Here is a 19,627-nt window from a genome sequence, read left to right on the forward strand (position 1 = left end):
TGGGTGGCCCTACATGGCATGGCTCATAGTTTCATTGAGTTAGACAAGGCTGTGGACCATGTGATTAGATTGGTTAGTTTTGTGTGATTGTGGTTTTCAGTCTTTCTGATGGAGAAGGATAAGAGGCTTATGGAAGAAGCTTCAGGGTGGGAGAGACTGACTGAGGGGGAAACTGTTCTGATGGGCAGGGCCATGCTTAGTAAAATCTTTAATTCAATTTTCTGTTACATAGTTTAAGATGAGTTGTTTTGTTGTGTAATTATCACTCTGGTCTTAAAGAAAGTTAGTCTTAAAGATTGTTGTCACTACAATTTAGAGTTTAAGAAAAACACATCTCATGTGATTAAGGGAAAGCAATGTAGGAAAAAAAAATAAAAACATTTTGCCATTTATCCATCTTGAGAGCCCTGGACCCCTACCTCCTTGAGGGCCCCAGACTCTTTATCAGCCTACCTAACAATTAGCTCTCAGCATTAGCTGAGTAACATTTGTGATCATCTCACCCAAAGCTCTTCCTTTTGAGATGGCCAGGAGACTCCCTTTATAAGTGTGGTTTGGATTTTATATGTTCTTGTAACAACTTTGTAAAGCTGCTTTTTCTCTTTCAAGTGTGACAAGGTTTTTTGTTTTTTTTTCTTCACCAGATACAGAATTAAACTTTTCTATTCAAATGACAAGGCTTGCTTTACTTTAGTTCAAGATAATTGGTTATAGGTACTTTAAAACAAACTACTCTTGATTCTTCTTACTCTAAAGCATTTTGAGGCATAAAACTGAATTGTGGCGAAGTGTGGCTGGCTAACAGGGCTCAGATGGTAAAGAATCTGCCTGCAATGCAGGAGACCCAGGTTCAATCCCTGGGTCAGGAATATTCCTTGGAAAAGGCTATTGAACCCATTGTGGTATGCATATGTCTGTGCACCTGGACAGATGTGCCATTTTTCTGCACATCTTTTGCATGTGATAATACTACTCTATATATAGTTGTCCTAACGCACAATCAAAAAGAAGGATGGTTTCATGGCAACAGTGGAACTATCATCTTCAGCATAAGCTTTGCGAATGACGGTGGAGATAGTGGTAAAGAACCTGCTTGCCAATGCAGGAGATGTCAAGAGACTCAGGTTCAATCCCTGGGTCTTGAAGATCCCCTGGAGGAGGGCATGGCAATCCACTCCAGTATTCTTGCCTGAAGAATCCCATGGACAGAGGAGCCTGGCAGGGTTGCAAAGAGTTGAACATGACTGAAGCCACTTTATACACACACACACACACACACACACACACACACACAGTAAAGGTAGTAGATTAAAGCACACCCTAATGTAGTTTAGAGAAGAGTTTATTAGTACATTATTTAGATGTGCTGTATGTGTTCTCTTGGCCATTCATTAATACTTTCTCATTAACTGAGTAATAATTAATTCCCTCCTCTGTTCTCAGTTTCCAGTCGTACTTTGTCAGAAGCTTGAATCACCAAACTGTTTTTCACAAAAAATTTTTTTCTTATAGTGCAAGGGTTGCAAAGAAGTAAAGAGACATGTTATATGCTTTTGAAAATAATATAATAGGCTCACATACTGCTTTTTTTGTAGATATTAAAAATTATTGGAATACGATTCCTTTATAATGTTGTGTTAGTTTCTTCTTTACAATGAAGTAAACCAGCTGTATGTTTACATTTATCCCTTTCCTCTTGAACCTCCCACTCCCTGACTCACCCCTCCCAGGTCCTTACAGAGCACCAGGTGGAGCTCTCTGTGCTTTATAGCAGCTGCCCACTCACTCTTTACATATGGTGATGTGTATATGTCAATCCCAGCCTCCCAATTTTTCCTACTCTATCCTTCCTCCCCTAGCCACATGTCATTTCTCTAGGTCTGTGTCTCTATTCCTGTCTTGGAAATAGGTTCATCTATACCATTTTTCTAGATTCTATGTGAAAATGTTAGTTGCTCAGCTGTGTCTGACTGCGGCCCCATGGGCTATAGCCCACCAGGCTCCTCTGTCCAAGGGATTCTCCAGTCAAGAATACTGGAGTGGGTTGCCATTCCCTTCTCCAGGGGATCTTCCTCACCCAGGGACTGAACCCGGGTCTTCCACATTGCAGGCAGATTCTTTACTGTCTGAGCCACCAGGGAATATATATCCATTAATATATGATATTTGTTATTCTTTTTCTGACTTACTTCACTCTGTATAATAGACTCTAAGCCCGTTTATGTCTCTACAAATGACCCTATTTCATTCCTTTGGTGGCTGAGTAATAGTCCATTGTGTTTATGTACCACATTGTCTTTATCCATTCGTCTGTCGTTGGACACTTAGGTTACTTCCATTTCTTGGCTATTGTAAATAGTGCTGCAGTGATTGGGGTACATGTGACCTTTTGAATTATTATTTTCTTGGGGTATATACCCATTAGTTGGATGGTTGGGTCATAGGGTAGTTCTATGTTCAGTTTTTTAAGGAACCTCCATACTGTTCTCCACAGTAGCTGTATCAGTTTGCCTTCCCACCAGTGGTGTAAGAGCATTCCCTTTTCTCTACACCCTCTACACCATTTATTGTTTGTAGACTTTTTGATGATGGCCATTCTGATTCATGTGAGGTGATACCTCATTGTAGTTTTGATTTGCATTTCTCTTATAATTAATGATGTTGAGCATCTTTTCATATGTTTGTTGGTTATCTGTAAGTCTTCTTTGGAGGGATGTCTATTTAGGTCTTCTGCCCATTCTTTGACTGAGATGATTATCTTTTTTGATGTTGAGCTCCATGAGCTGTTTGTATATTTTAAAGATTAATCCTTTGTTTGTTGCTTTCTTTGCGAATATTTTCTCCCATTCTGAGGATTGCCTTTTCATCTTGTTTGTGTAGAGCTTGTGTGGGGAGCCTAATTCCTCCAGCTTTAGTTTTCTTTCTCAAGGTTACTTTGGCTATTTGGTGTGTTTTGTGTTTCCATACAAATTTTAAAAGTATTTATTTTTAATTAATGAAAGATTCTTTAAATTCTGTCATGCTTTATAGTTTTCAGAAGTTTTCCTTCCACAACAAAATACCATAGACTGGGTGACTTAAGCAATAGAAATTTTCTTCCTCATAGTTCTGTAGACTAGGAGTCAAAGATCAAGCTTCCAGTAGGGTTGGTTTCTGGTGAGACCTCTCATCCCAGCTTATAGATAGCCGGCTTCTCACTGTGTCCTCACGTAGCATTTTCTCTGTGCATGTCCCTCTTTTTATAGCGACACCAGTCCTATTCATTTAAGGCTCTCTTGTTACCTCATTTAAATTTAATTACCTCCTTGAAGGATCTATCTCCAAATACAACTATATTGAGGGTTAGGGCTTCAAAATATAAATTTGGGGGGGACACAGTTCAGTTCACAGGAACAATCCATAATGTTCAACAGTGAGCCAAGAGAAATAAAGTGATGGCAAATGAGTAGTTTGAGGGAAAACTGATTCAGCTAACCATCAGCTAAGTTTATTATGAAGTACAAATAGAGGTAGATCAAAGAAGTTGGTATAAAAATACAAAAATGTATGTAATGGCTTTATAAGATGGGCTTGTTTTTTACTGTTGTTATGTCATATAAATGCTATACTGAAAGTAGATTCCCAGACAAATATATTTTGCTCTGAAAGAGCCTTGGGTAAAGGCCAGGTACAGCCTGTGCAGTAAAGATTCGAACCTCAGGCAGAGAAATATCTCTTCTTTGCCTCAGTTTCTAGGAGGTAATCTCTAGACCATTGGAATGTTATGCTGATAGGAATGTCTTCGTTTATTCCAGGGCCTTGTGATAGTAATTATGTAATTAGATAGTCAGATAGTAAATATGTGATTTTACCTGGGGCCTCAGAGCCACACCCACAACTTAATGAAGGGTGTGGGCTTTCAGCCCTGCAGCTTGATTTCCTCAGGATTGAAAGCTGAGGTGGTCAAATCAGCCCTGATGATCAGGCAACTATGCATGCAAGATATTTAAGGCTCTTGACACCAAGGCTTGGTTGGGTTTCCTGTTTGGCAACAGTTGATGCTTTTTTCACATATCATTACCAGGAGAATCATGCTGTCTTGATTCTATGAAAAAGACAACTGGAAGCTCTGAATTTAGTTTTCTGGACTCTTCCTTATATGCTTTTTCCTTTGGCTGATGTTAATCGCTATCCTTTTGCTGTAATAAAATAAAACTGTAAGTAACACACATGTGCACATTCACACACACATACAAAAAGTTTCCCACAAATGATTTTATATAATAACCTTTTTCTCCCTACCCTTCCCCCGTTCTCTCTCCCCTCTGATAACCACTAGTTTGTTCTCTAAATCTGTGAGTCTGTTGCTTTTTGTTTTATTCACTAGTTCGTTGTATGTTTTAGATTCCACATATAAGTGATATCATACAAAATTTATCTTCCTCTGACTTACTTTACTAAGCATAATGCCTTTCAGGTCTATTCATTTTGCTGCAGATGGAAAATTTTCATTCTTTTTTATGACTGAGTAAATTCCATTGTGTGTGTGTGTGTATACATACAAATATATAGATATATATTCACACACCGCACATCTTCATCCATTCATCTGTTGATGGACACTTAGGTCACTTCCATACCTTGGCAATTGTAAATAATGCACTCTTGAACATTGGGGTGCACGGATCTTTTCAAATGAGTGTTCTTGAGGTTTGTTTTTTGTTTGTTTTTTTTTTTTGATATTTACCCAGGAGCAGAATTGCTAGGTCATATGGTAGTTCTCTTTTTAATTTTTTGCAAAACCTCCATACTGTTTTTCACAGTGGCTGCACCAATACACAATTTACATTCCACCAACAGTGAGCAAGGATTCCTTTATCTCTACATCCTTGGCAACATTTGTTATTTGTGTTCTTTTTTAATGATAGTCTTTCTGACTAGTGTGAGCTGATACTTCATTGTGGTTTTGATTTGCATTTCCTGATGATTAGCACTGCTGGGTATTTTTAATGTGTTTATTGGCCATCTGTATGTCTTCTTTGGAAAAATTTTCAGTTTTTCTGCCCATTTTTAATTGGATTTGTCTTTTTGATGTTGACTTGTATCAACTGTTTATATATGTTGGATATTAACCCCTTATTGATCATATTATTTGCAAATGTTTTCTCCTACTCAGAAGGTTGTTTTTTAGTTTGTTGATGGCCTCATTTGCTGTCCAGAGGCTTTCAAGTTTAATTACGTCCCTTTTGTTTTTGCTTTTGCTTCCTTTGCTTTAGGAGACAGATCAAAAAAGAAATATTGCTGCCATTTATGTCAAAGAGTAATCTGCCTATTTTGTTTTAGTAGTTTTATAGTGTCGTTTCTTACATTTAGATCTTTAATCTATTTTGAGTTTATTTTTGTATGTGGTATTAGAGAGTGTATTCTTTTACATGTAGCTGTCTAATTTTCCCAGAACCACTTATTGAAGAGACTGTCTTTTCTCCATTGTTTATTCCTGCCTCTGTCATAGATTAATTGACCATCAATGTGTGGGTTTCTGTGCTCTCTCTTCTGTTCCATTGATCTCTATGTGTTGTTGTGCCATTAGCATACCATTTTAATTGCTATAGCTTTGTAGTGTAGTCTGAAACCAGGGAACATTATTCTTCGAGCTCTGTTCTTCTTTCTCAAGATGGTTTTGGCTATTTGGGGGTCTTTTGTGTTTCTATAGAAAATTTAAAATTATTTATTCTAGTTCTGTGAAAAATTCCCTTTTGTTTTGATAGGGATTACATTGAATCTGTGGATTGCCTTGTGTAGTATGGTCATTTTAGCACTATTCTTCCAATTCATGATCATGGCATATCTTTCATCTGTTTGTGTTGCCTTTCATTTATTTCATCTGTGTCTTATAGTTTTCCAAGTACAGATCTTTTATCTCCTTATCTTTTCTGACCTCAATACTATGATATTAGAAGTTAACTACAGGGGAAAAAACTAAAAAATGCAAACATATGGAGGCTAAATGGTAAGCTGCTGAACAATCAATGGATCAGTGAAGAAATCAAAGATGAAATTTAAGAAAATATATCTGAAGACAAATGAAAATGAACACACAGTGATCCAGGACCTGTGGGAAACAGCAAAAGCAATTCTAAAGGAAAGTTTATAGCAATACAATCTTACCCCAAGAAACAAGAAAAGTTTCAAATAAGCAACCCAATCTTACACCTAAAGGAACTAGAAAAAGAAAAACAGACAAAATCCAAAGTTAGTAGAAGGAAAGAAATCATAAAGTTTAGAGCAGAAATAAATAAAATAGAGGCTAAAGGAAAAAAATAGACAAGATCAATGAAACTAAAGCTGGTTCTTTGAAAAAGCAAACAAAACTGATAAATCTTTAGCCAGACTCATCAAGAAAAAAAGAGAAAGGACCCAGATCAATGAAATCAGACATGAAAAAGGAGAAGTTACAACCAGCACCACAGAAATGGAAAAAAATCATTATGAGGCTACCTCAAGGAACTATATGACAATACAGTGGACAACCTAGAAGAAATGCGGACGTTCTTATAAAAGTATAATCTCTCAAGACTGAACAAGGGAAAAATAGAAGATATGAACAGGTCAATTACAAGTAATGACATTGAATCAGTATTTTTAAAACTTCTAGAAAACAAAAGTCCAGGACCATATGGCTTTATAGGTGAATTCTATAAAACACTTAGAGAAGAGTTAACACCTGTCTTTCTCAAGCTGTTCCAGAAAATTGCAGAGGAAGGAACGCTTCTAAAGTCATCCTGTGAGGGCACCTGAAACCAAAACCAGACAAAGATATTACACACACAAAAAAAGAATTACAGACCAAAATCACTGATGAACATAGATGTAAAAATCCTCAGCAAAATACTACTCAACCAACTCCAATAGTACATTTGTAGTTGTTCAGTCGTGTCCAACTCTTTGCGACTCTATGGACTGCAGCACACCAGGTTTCCGTGTCCCTCACCATCTCCTTAAGCTTACTCAAACTCATGTCCTTTGAGTTGGTGATGCCATCCAACATCTTGTCCTCTGTCATCCCTTTCTCCTCCTGCCTTCAATCTTTACCAGCATTGGGGTCTTTTCCAATGAATCGGTTCTTCGCATCAGATGGCTGATGTATTGGAGCTTCACTTTCAGCTGAAGTCCTTATTAATACCATCACATCATAAAGAATGGATGCTTTCAATGTTTTTAGCTTGATACTGAATAAATTGGTTAAACTTTTAAGGTTGGTAGGATCATCCAGAGCAAACATGGCCTGATAAGAAACAATATGGAGATTCCCTGGCACCTCAGTGATTAAGAATTCACCTGTCAGTGCAGGAGACACATGTTCAATCCCTAGTGCAGGAAGATCCTATGCTTCGGAGATCTAAGCCTGTGTGTCACAGCTATTGAGTCTGTGCTCTAGAGCACAGGAGCCATAACTACTGAAGCCCACACACCCTAGAGCCCGACCATGAGAAGTCTGTGGACTGCAACTAGAGAGCGGCCCTCCTTGCAACTAGAGAAAAGCCTGCACAGGAACAAAGACCTAACACAGCCAAAAATAAACAAATATTAAAAAAAAAAAAAAAAGACTTCAAAGCACAAATGAGGAACAACAAAAAATCCCGATAGGAACTGGAGACCAAGGCTTCAGAATATATAAAGTAGCAGATTGTTGGCAATGTCAAGTATAAGCTGTTTTGGAAACAGTTTAGTGAAGATTGTGTCAGGGATAGTGGCCCTAGGATATCCCCAAGTCTTGTTGGCCTGTGGGATGATCAGGCAAGACAAATTGTGTAAATTGCTGTAGGTAGGTAAGTGGAATCTTCAGGTTTAGTGGGAAAGATCAGTAAATCCTCACATTAGATGACATTAAATTAAAAATATTTTTCACAGGACAAACTTTTGTAATCAAAGACATTTAAAGTGTCCCAGAGTGCCTTTCAGTGACTACACCAGTATTCTAGTGTTTCTGGGCACATATGGTGTATTACACAAAGAGTTCTGTCATGCTGCCTGCCAATTAATACAGCAGAACATTTGAAGATTGATACTGTCAAATAGAGTTCAGTTCAGTTCAGTCACTCAGTCATGTCCGACTCTTTGCGACCCCATGAACCGCAGCATGCTAGGCCTCCCTGTCCATCACCAACTCCCAGAGTCCACCCAAATCCATGTCCATTGTGTCGGTGATGCCATCCAACCATCTCATCCTCTGTCGTCCCCTTCTCCTGCCCTCAATCTTTCCCAGCATCAGGATATTTTCAAATGAGTCAGCTCTCCACATCTGGTGGCCAAAGTATTAAGAGTTGCACCTTCAACATCAGTCCCTCCAATGAACACCCAGGACTGATCTCCTTTAGGATGGACTGTTTCTATCTCCTTGTAGTCCATGGGACTCTCAAGAATCTTCTCCAACACCACAGTTCAAAACTTGCTCAAATTCATGTCCATTGAGCCCATGATGCTATCTAACCATCTAATCATCTACCACCCTCTTCTCCTCTTGCCTTTGATCTTTCCCAGCATCAGAATCTTTTCCAGTGAGTCAGCTCTTTGCATCTGGTGGCCAGAGTATTGGAGCTTCAGCTTTAGCATCAGTTCTTCCAATGAATATTCAGGGTTGATTTCCTTTAGAATTGACTGGTTTGACCTCCTTGCAGTCCAAGGGACTCTCAAGAATCATCTCCAAAACCACAATTCAAAAGCATCAATTCTTTGGTGCTCATCCTTTACGGTTCAACTCACATCTCTTCATGACTACTGGAAAAACCATAGCTTTGACTATACAGACATTTGTTGGTAAAGTAATGTCTCTGCCTTTTAATACACTCCTAGGTTTGTCATAGCTTTCTTTCCAAGGGACAAGCATCTTTTAATTTCTTGGCTGTAGTCACTGTTCACAGTGATTTTGGAGTCCAAGAAAATAAAATCTGTCACTATTTCCACTTTTTTCCATTCTCTTGCCATGAAGTGATGGGACCAATGCCATGATCTTCATTTTTTGAATGTTGAGTTTTAAGCTGGCTTTTCACTCTCCTCTTTCACTCTCATCAAGAAGCTCTTTAGTTCCTCTTCACTTTTTGTCATTAGATTGATATCCTCTGCATGTTGAAGTTTTTGATGTTTCTCCTGGCAGTCTTGATTCCAGTTTGTGATTCATCCAACCTGCAGCTTTTCATGATGTACTCTGCATATAAGTTAAATAAGCAAGGTGATGATATACAGTCTTGTCATTCTCCTTTCCCAATTTTGAACAAGTCCACTGTTCCATGTCTAGTCCTAACTGTTGCTTCTTGACTCGCATACAGGTTTCTCAGGAGACAGGTCAGGTGGTCTGGTATTCCCATCTCTTTAAGAATTTTCCATAGTTTGTTGTGATCCACACAGTCAAAGGCTTTAGTGTAGTCAATGAAGCAGAGGTAGATGTTTTTTCTGGAATTCTCTTACTTTCTCCATGATCAAATGAATGTTGTCAATTTGATCTCTCATCCCTCTGTTTCTTCCAAACCCTGCTTCCAGAACTTCCAAACATGTGGAAGTTCTGGGTTTGCATACTGCTGAAGCCTAGCTTGAAGGATTTTGAGCATAATCGTGCTAGCATCTGAAATGAGCACTGCCGGAGTCCAACTCCAGCAGCCAGGGATTCAACCTGAAAAGATTAATGGTGTCGGCGATGAGACAGCCTCTCATTTTTCTATGGACTGCCTGCTTATTTCAAGTTTAAGATTCTCTTTTATACTTTTACAAAAACTTTAGGCCAGAGGTTTGACATTTTCAGTTCCCCCTCTCCCAGATTTATTATCTCCATAAATCACTGTTGCTCTTCAGAGTTCCTGCTTCAGTGATTCTCTGGGAATCAGCCTTATCATCTATTATCTACAGCTTCTAATGTGTCCTATAGTTAACTTGTGATTACATTGTAACTCATGCTACATTCCTCAGTTTACTACTTATCTTCCTAAGTCCTGTTCGCCCCTAACATCCTGAGCTCACTATCTCTTAAAAAAGGCTTCTAGCTATAGTGTCTCTAAAAATTCCTAACTTCTATAAGCTATAGTAAAATATGCTAACTTTACAACATTCCTTAAATCTTTAACTTCTAACTATTTTAATTATTTCTAAGCCCTAAATTCAGTCAACTCCTTTGCCATAAACATTTTCCTCACAAATAAGCTTCAGATAGTAATCCCTCCCATGGCCTCAAGCTATGGCCTATGTGCTCATCCTGGAACACTCTCTTGTAAAAGTCCTTAAACAAATGTCAATGATTAACTTTATGAATTATTTTCTGAGCAATGCTGCAGAAGGCTTTGTGCCTTCTCATGCTCCTCTCAAGAACAATAAGCACCTTAGTATTCCTTTTCAGTCAACTCAGCCGAGGAGAGGAAAAGACAAGTCAAAATTACAAGGCCTAACTCCTTCATCCCGGGATCTGTGCCTGCAGAATGAGGAGAGGGGGCTGGGGACTGTGCCTCCATTTTGTCAGTAATGCCTAATGCGCCTCCCAACAGAGCACAATTGTATGGCAGTTGGAACAGTCTTTAGCATTGCCCTTCTTTAAGATTGGAATGAAAACTGACCTTTTCCAGTCCTGTAGCCACTGCTACATTTTCCAAATTTGCTAGGATATTGAGTGCAGCCCTTTAACTGCATCTTCTTTTAGGAATTTTAATAGCTCAGCTAGAATTCCATCACCTCCACTAGCTTTGTTCATAGTAAAGCTTTCTGAGGCCTATGACTTCACATTCCAAGATGTCCAGCTCTAGGTGAGTGACCACAGCATTGTGGTTATCCAGCTCATTTCTTGTATAGTTCATCTGTGTATTCTTGCCACCTCTTCTTAATCGCTTCTGCTTCTGTTAATATCCTTTCCATTTCTGTCCTTTATTGTGCACATCCTTGCATGAAATGTTCCTTTGATATCTCCAATTTTCTTGAAGAGATCTCCAGTCTTCCCATTCAATTGTTTTCGTCTATTTTTTGCTCTGTTTATTTAAAAAGGCCTTCTTATCTCTTCTTGCTGTTCTCTGGAACTCTCTGTTCATTTGGGTATATCTTTCCCCTTCTCCTTTGCTTTTCACTTCTTTTCTTTCCCCTTCTCCCTTGCCTTTCACTTCTTTTTTCTCAGCTATTTGTAGAGCCTCCTCAGACATCCACTCTGCCTTCTTGCATATCTTTTTCTTTGGTCGCCGCCTCCTGTACAGTGTCATGAACCTCTATGCATAGGTCTTCAGGCACTCTGTCTGTCCCATATAGTCCCTTGAATCTGTTTGTCACCTCCACTGTATAATCATAGGGGATTTGACTTAGCTCCTACCTGAATGCCCTGATGGTTTTCCTTGCTTTCTTCAATTTAGGCCTGAATTTTGCAATAAGGAGCTCATGATCTGAGCCACAGTCAGCTTTTTGCTGAGCTTCTCCATCTTTGGCAGCAAAGAACATGATCAGTCTGATTGCAGTATTGACCATCTGGTGATGTCCATCTGGTGATGTCCATGTGTAGAGTCATCTCTTTGGTTGTTCAAAAAGGTTGTTTACTATGACCAGTGTGTTCTCTTGACAGAACTCTGTTAGCCTTTGCGCTGCTTAATTTTGTACTCCGAGGCCAAACTTGCATGTTGTGGGTATCTCTTAACTTCCTACTTTTGTAGGAATCTTTTGATGAATGTTTTTTGGTGTTCTAGTATGTGTTGTAGGTCTTCATAAAACCGATCAGCTTCAGCTTCTCTGGCATCAGTGGTTAGGGCATAGACCCATTCCAGTATTCTTGCCTAGAGAATACTATGGACAGAGGAGCCTGGCAGGGTATAGTTCATAGCATCGAAAAGACATGACTGAAGTGGCTTAATACACACTGTATTGTTGAATGGTTTGCCTTGCAAACGGGGGTTGCAGCCAAGTACTGCCTTTCTGACTCTTGTTGACTATGAGGGCTACTCCATTTCTTCTAAGAGATTCTTACCCCCAATAATAGATATAATAGTCATCTGAATTATTATAAAAGTTGCCCATTCCTGTCCTTAATTCACTGATTCCTGAGATGTTGATGTTCATTCGTCTCCTGCTTGACCACAGCCAATTTACCATGATTCATGGACCTAACATTCCAGGTTCTTATGCAGTTTTGTTCTTTATGACATCAGACTTTACTTTCACCACCAGATACATCCACAACTGACTGTTGTTTCTGCTTTGGCCTAGCCACTTCATTCTTACTTGAAGTGAAGTGAAGTGAGCTCGCTCAGTCGTGTCCAACTCTTTGTGACCCCATGGACTGTAGCCCATCAGGCTCTTCCATCCATAGGATTCTCCAGGCAAGAATACTAGAGTGGGTTGCCATTTCTTTCTCCAGGGGAACTTCCCGACCCAGGGATTGAACCCGGGTCTCCCACATTGCAGGCAGTTGCTTTACCCTCTGAGCCACCAGGGAAGCCCTCCAGTGGCATATTGGACACCTTCCAACTGGGGTGGGGAGACTCATATTGCGTTGAAATATCTTTTTGCCTTTTCATAGTGTCCATGGGGTTCTCGATGTAAGAATGTTAGACTGGGCTGCCATTTCCTTCTCCAGTGGACCACATTTTGTCAGAACTCTTCACTATGACCAGACTGTCTTGGGTGCTACTAATGAAGAGTACATGATGAATTTAGAGCCCAAACTTGACTTTGGATAGGCTACTAATGCCCTTGCTTCAAAATTTATTAATGAATAGTTATTTATTTTTAAAAAGTCACCCAGTTTATTTTTTAGCAAGTCCATTGTTTTGATTGGTGAGGCAGAGGCTAGAGTAACCCATACAGTCATGATTTGGAAAAGTAATATATTTGTTACTATTAGGGATTTTTTTCCCATGGTGGCTCAGACAGTAAAGCGTCTGCCTGCAATGTGGGAGACCCAGGTTTGATTTCTGGGTCTGGAAGATCCCCGGAGAAGCAAATGGCAATCCACTCCAGCACTCTTGCCTGGAAAATCCCATGGACGGAGGAGCCTGATAGACTACAATCCATGGGGTCACAAAGAGTTGGACACGACTGAGCAACTTCACTTTCACTTTCATTAGGGATTTTTTCCCATGTGAAAAGTATGTAGAGGTAACCTCTTTCTTTGATTCAGATTTTAAAATTATAAAAGGAACTTAGTGTAAAATCACTGCAGACCTGTATTTGGAAGTGAAATATTTTATGATTAGGAAGTAAAGAAGTTTATATTCACTTGTCTTTTATTCAGTAGCTGTTACACATTTATCTTTGAACTTCAAATTTGTTATCACAAGCATTTTAAAGTTTATATGCTATATGCCAGATTTTTGCTAAAATGAATTTATTTGGGAACTTTAAATACAAAGGATCTCTTTGTGCTTTTTTTTTCTTTGAAACACAGATCCAACCACTGAAAAAAGGTTTTCCGTATTTCTTTAAAAAGAAAGTATAAACACTTCTGAAGTAATTTTTTTGTGTCAATTTCTTTTGAGATCATGAAAATTAGGATTTTATTTTAGGTGTAGAAATGATCTTTGTAATTAATCATGATGGTTTATTAAAATCTTTAATCATATTAAATATTTCATGCTAGGTGTTGAAGTACTGTTGTGAAGTAATATGCTATAAAGACTAGGTATCTCTTAAAATTGGGTATTTAAGTTTAATCTTTAGTTTGTAGTCTTTCAAATACCAATTTTACTTTCTTCCATTGACTTGATTTATTACAGATTCAGTTACAAAGTATACATTTCTGTTTTTCTTTATTAGTGCACTCTTTTTTCAGTAAAATTTGTTTGTTAGAGCAGTTGTAGGCTTATAGACAAAAAGAGGGGCAGAGCAGAGTTCTTCCTGTGTGCTCTCTCTTCTTACAGCCTCTGCTATTTTCAACATCTTACATTAGTGTGGTGTATTTGTTATAGATTCTGAGCCAGTACTGATACATTATTATTAACTGAAGACCATAGTATTTATTATGGTTTGCTCTTTGTGTTGTATATTCTGTGAGTTTTGACAATGTATAATGACATGTATCCACCATTATCCTCAAAGGCAGAGGTTCTTTTCTCAGCCCTGTCTAGTCTGCTGATAAGCTCATCAAGGACATTCTTCATTTTTCTTACAGTGTTTTTGTTTTCTAGCATTTCTTTTTGATTTTTTTTCTTAGACATTTCCCTCTCTCTGTTTACATTACACATCTATTCTTTCATGCTGTCTACTTTATCCAGTAGAGCCCTGAGCATATTTATCATGATAGTGAAAGTTAAAGTGTTAGTCACTCAGTCGTGTCCAACTCTTGAGACTACATGGACTGTAGCTCACCAGGTTCCTCTGTCCATGGAATTGTCCAGGCAAGAATACTAGAGTAGGTTGCCATTTCCTTCTCCAGGTGATCTTCCCAACCCAGGGACTGAACCCAGGTCTCTTGAATTGCAGGCAGACTCTTTACCATCTGAGCCACCAGGGAAACCCTGAATTTATCATAGTTGTTAAATTGTGTTTTAAGTTCCCAGTTTGATAAATGCAGCATCCCTGCCATATCTGGTTCCGATGCTTGGTCTGTCTCTTCAAGTTGTGTCTTTTGCCTTTTGGAATGCCTCATAATTCTTGATAGCCATTTGTGATGTACCCAGTGAACTGCTATAAACAGGCCTTTAGAGATCTGGCAGTGAGATGTGGGGAAAGAACCCTTCTATATATGACTAGAAGGGTTTGTTAGTGAGCTTTTGGCTCTGGACTGAGCTTCACAAGTGTTTCTCTGGTTTCTTTCTCCCTCCTAGGTGGAACTGGTTGGGCAGAGTGGGCTGGAGTTGGGTGTTTCTCTAACTTCAGTCAGTTAGGCTCTGGTTAACTGGATTCTCCTGAGGGCAGATCTTGTTAATGTAACAGATCAGAATGAGCACAGGCCTTAGCAGGCAGCCATTGCTGTTGTCATTATTCCCCACCCTGTTACTAGGCAACAGGTCTTACTCAGCCATTGGTTGGTGCCACCTCACTGCCCCCTCCCCACCCCAAGCAACCAACTGTCCTGCCCAGCTATTGGTCAGCAGCACAGTGGGCCCTGCCCACAAGGAACTGTCAATGAGGGACCATTAGGGAAGCGATTCAGCCAGGGTCAGTGGTGTTGTGGCCATCAGGTGGAGAGTGAGGTAAGAGGCAGATTCAGGCCTTCTCCTGGAGGCCCTCTAGCTTACCCAGCCTTGGGCCAATGAGTGAGCAGGTGGGCCCAGGGAGCAAGCTGGACACTCTGTCCTGCAGGGCCAGAGCCCTCACTCAGCCCCTCCACGCCGAGGCCCAGGCCTTGAGGCAGCAGTGAACCCGTCTGTGACCTAATAGCAGTGTCCGTTTGTCTGGGTCACAGCCTGTGAGACCTGGTCTCCCCTACTTGGGCAGCCTGAGGACACTGAGGGCCAGATGGGTTGGATGCCCGGCTTCCTCAGGGGTGACAGGTGGGCAGAGAGTGGGGAACCTGGCCCTGAGGAGCTGTAGCTGAGCTCTGCCTCCTCTTAGCCATGATTGGGACCTCGTAGGGTGAAAGTTGTGCCTTGGGACTTTGCTCTCGTCAGGACAGAGTAACATTATTCTGTTAACAGTAAACAAATAACATTCGTTCGGTAGAGATTTACAGGAAAATTGTTACCGGACCATGACCTGACCTCAAGAGCAAAGGATCTGACACCAAGAAGTTTGCAACAACTAACTACTCATCCCTCAGTTTTTGCTTTTAAAGGGGCTTGCTAAAAGCTTTCAGTAACTTTGTGGTTCTTAGGGTGTGAGCCACCCATCTCCCTGTATGAATCTGTGATAAACCGTTCTTTGTTCCAAACTCTTAATGTTTTAGTCTTGATAGGTGTCTCTGTGCATCAGACACACAGACTTAGCAATTCAGTAACATTAAGAACACAGTACATTGGGTATTTCAAAATTGTTTCATTTCTCCTCTCCCTACAGAAGCTACCGGGGGTTCTTGTCTCATATTTACTGTGGAAACGTTTGAGCTTCTGGAGGAAATTTCCCAGTATTGTAGAATCCCCCTGTGACTGGGTCCCCATGGTGTTTTTAACGCTTAAATTTCCACACTGAGATTTTCCTACACTTGCACCAGTTCCCATATGGTTTCCACTTGTGAGTCTCTGCTCCAATCAATGTCACTTCCCTGTATTCTCCTTTTGATGTCTTCAGTCTTGGGGACATGGTTGCCCTGTGTTTTCTACAAGAGAAGCCAACTATTCATTTTTATGGTATGTTAAAACATGTACTTGAATCTTTTTTAAAAAAACCTTTGAAATAAATTGCTAGTAGAATACAATTAATTGTAAAGACCTAGAAAATACCTACAATTCTTGGCAGATTTTTGCTTTAGAACATAGGTATCACAATACAGTAGGAGCTGAATTATTGGATCTTTACCATTTACCATGTGTGTGTGTGTGCATGCTCAGTTGTTATCTGACTCTTTGCGATCCCTTTGACTGTATGTAGCCCAGCCAGGCTCCTCTGTCCATGGAATTTTCCAGGCAAGAATACTGGAGTGGGTTGCCATTTCTTTTATAGATGCTTATTTATAAGCTATTAAGGTATTTAATTCTCACAGCATTCTTTCTTATGTAAAGTATTTTTATTATCCCCATTTTATAGTTGAGGAAGCCAAGACTTAAAGAAATTACAAAACATGCCCAGGGTTTTACAAGCTAGCACACATGGCAGAGCTGGGATTTAAAAAACCACATTTCCTTGTGAGTTCACACTTTAAAATGAGAGCTGGGTGTGGAGGAAAGGATACTTTGTAAATAATTATTTATTTATTTTAAGATTTTAAGTTACTGGTTGTGCTAATAGTCCTCTCTTCCCCTTTGGAGGAATGAGTATATTTGTGAAATCAAAGAAAGATGTTTTTTTGTTTGGGGTTTTTTGTTTGTTTGTTTGTTTTTTAAAGAATTGTTAATCTCACTGGTTTCTGGAAGGGAGGTGAGGGTATAAAATAGTATATAACTTGATCCCCAAATAAGTTGGTTACATAGTATTCAGAGCTATCTATGAAAGTTAAAGTGTTCAGTTCAGTTCAGTCGCTCAGTCGTGTCCGACTCTTTGCGACCCCATGAATCGCAGCACGCCAGGCCTCCCTGTCCATCACCAACTCCCGGACTTCACTCAGACTCATGTCCATCGAGTCAGTGATGCCATCCAGCCATCTCATCCTCTGTCGTCCCCTTCTCCTCCTGCCCACAATCCCTCCCAGCATCAGAGTCTTTTCCAATGAGTCAACTCTTCACGTGAGGTGGCCAAAGTACTGGAGTTTTAGCTTTAGCATCATTCCTTCCAAAGAAATCCCAGGGCTGATCTCCTTCAGAATGGACTGGTTGGATCTGCTTGCAGTCCAAGGGACAGTCACTCCATTTTATCTGACTCTTTCAACCCCATAGACTATAGCCGGCCAGGCTCCTTTGTCCATGGGATTCTCCAGGCAAGAATACTGCAATGGGTTTCCATGCTCTCCTCCAGGGGATCTTCCCGACCCTGGGATCTAACCTGGGTCCCTTGCATTGCAGTCAGACTCTTTACCATCTGAGTCACCAGGATAGCCCAGAGCTATCTATATCATAAACCAATTCTGTTTTTTTAAATAATGGTCTTATATTCAGACTGATCAGCTTTTAAGATGTGTTTGTTTAGTTTAGTCTTTAGTTTTTAAATAAAGCAGCTTGCTCTCCTTACATCATTATGTTCTAAAGCCCTCTGATATTTTACATAATACATTCAAATGTGTTAATACATCATGCCGTTCATCTGATTTTACAAAAGGTTTTACAAATTTCAATACTGATAGTCTTATTAACACATAAGGAATAGATGTTTAACTCTAAAATACTCCCTAGTGGCAACAGGACTGGAAAAGGTCAGTTTTCATTCCAATCCCAAGGAAAGGCAATGCCAAAGAATGCTCAAACTACTGCACAATTGCACTCATCTCAAATGCTAGTAAAGTAATGCTCAAAATTTTCCAAGCCAGGCTTCAGCAACCATGAACTTGCAGATGTTCAAGCTGGTTTTAGAAAAGGCAGAGGAACCAGAGATCAAATTGCCAACATCCGCTGGATCATGGAAAAAAGCAAGAGAGTTCCAGAAAAACGTCTATTTCTGCTTTCTTGATTATGCCAAAGCCTTTGACTGTGTGGTTCACAATAAACTGTGGAGAATTATGAAAGAGATGGGAATACCAGACCACCTGGCCTGCCTCTTGAGAAACCTATATGCAGGTCAGGAAGCAACAGTTAGAACTGGACATGGAACAACAGACTCGTTCCAAATAGGAAAAGGAGTACGTCAAGGCTGTATATTGTCACTCTGCTTATTTAACTTCTATGCAGAGTACATCATGAGAAACGCTGGGCTGGAAGAAACACAAGCTGGAATCAAGATTTCCGGGAGAAATATCAATAACCTTAGATATGCAGATGACACCACCCTTATGGCAGAAAGTGAAGAGGAACTCAAAAGCATCTTGATGAAAGTGAAAGAGGAGAGTCAATACGTTGGCTTAAAGCTCCACATGCAGAAAACGAAGATCATGGCATCTGGTCCCATCACTTCATGGGAAATAGATGGGGAAACAGTGGGAACAGTGTCAGACTTTATTTTTGGGGGCTTCGAAATCACTGCAGATGGTGACTGCAGCCATAAAATTAAAAGACGCTTACTCCTTGGAAGGAAAGTTATGACCAACCTAGATAGCATATTGAAAAGCAGAGACATTACTTTGCCAACAAAGGTCCATCTAGTCAAGGCTATGGTTTTTCCAGTGGTCATGAATGGATGTGAGAGTTGGACTGTGAAGAAAGTTGAGTGCCCAAGAATTGATGCTTTTGAACTGTGATGTTGGAGAAGACTCTTGCGAGTCCCTTGGACTGCAGGAGATCCAACCAGTCCATTCTGAAGGAGATCAGCCCTGGGATTTCTTTGGAAGGAATGATGCTAAAGCTGAAACTCCAGTACTTTGGCCACCTTATTCTAAGTGTTGACTTAATTGGAAAAGACTCTGATGCTGGGAGGGATTGTGGGCAGGAGGAGAAAGGGACGACAGAGGATGAGATGGCTGGATGGCATCACTGACTCGATGGACTTGAGTCTGAGTGAAGTCCAGGAGTTGGTGATGGACAGGGAGGCCTGGCGTGCTGCGATTCATGGGGTAGCAAAGAGTCGGACACAACTGAGCAACTGAACTGAGCTGAATAAAATAAAAGTAGTCCATCTGAGTGTACAGTCAGACAGCCTTCTTGCCCGGGCTGCCACTGAGTTTGTTTGAGTTGTTACTAATTACTAGTTCTCACTTATGAAATGCACTTGGTTTTCTCATTCATAGGTTAGATTAAGAAAAACCTCTTCTTCTCTAAGTAGTTTGAAACTATGATAATAGAATCAGTTCTCTTTGTAACCTCCAAACAGAGCAACATTTTGCAGATGTCGTGCTCAGTGAAGAATTTCTCAACCTTGGCATTGAACAAGTGTGCAGCTTAATCTCAAGTGACAAACTTACCATTTCTTCAGAAGAGAAGGTACGTGTATTTTTCTTTTTCTGGTGTACAGTGATATAGTATTTTTCCTTTTTTTTTTTTTTGTTTTGCTTTGTTTTGTGACAGCCAGTTATCTTTGA

At 39.9% G+C, this 19,627-nt stretch overlaps 1 protein-coding gene across 5 annotated transcripts in view; it reads left to right on the forward strand.

The window, feature by feature from the left end:
* KLHL2 (kelch like family member 2) overlaps window positions 1-19,627 on the forward strand; it is a 164,558-nt gene that overhangs the window by 115,022 nt on the left and 29,909 nt on the right. For all 5 annotated transcript variants that reach the window (XM_055550981.1, XM_055550984.1, XM_055550983.1 and 2 more), the window contains one exon: window positions 19,420-19,529. In XM_055550981.1, coding sequence (XP_055406956.1) covers window positions 19,420-19,529 — 110 coding nt within the window. The remainder of the gene's footprint in view (window positions 1-19,419; window positions 19,530-19,627) is intronic.

The sequence above is a fragment of the Bubalus kerabau genome, chromosome 16, assembly GCF_029407905.1.
Source record: "Bubalus kerabau isolate K-KA32 ecotype Philippines breed swamp buffalo chromosome 16, PCC_UOA_SB_1v2, whole genome shotgun sequence".
In the NCBI taxonomy this organism is placed as follows: Eukaryota; Metazoa; Chordata; class Mammalia; order Artiodactyla; family Bovidae; genus Bubalus; species Bubalus kerabau.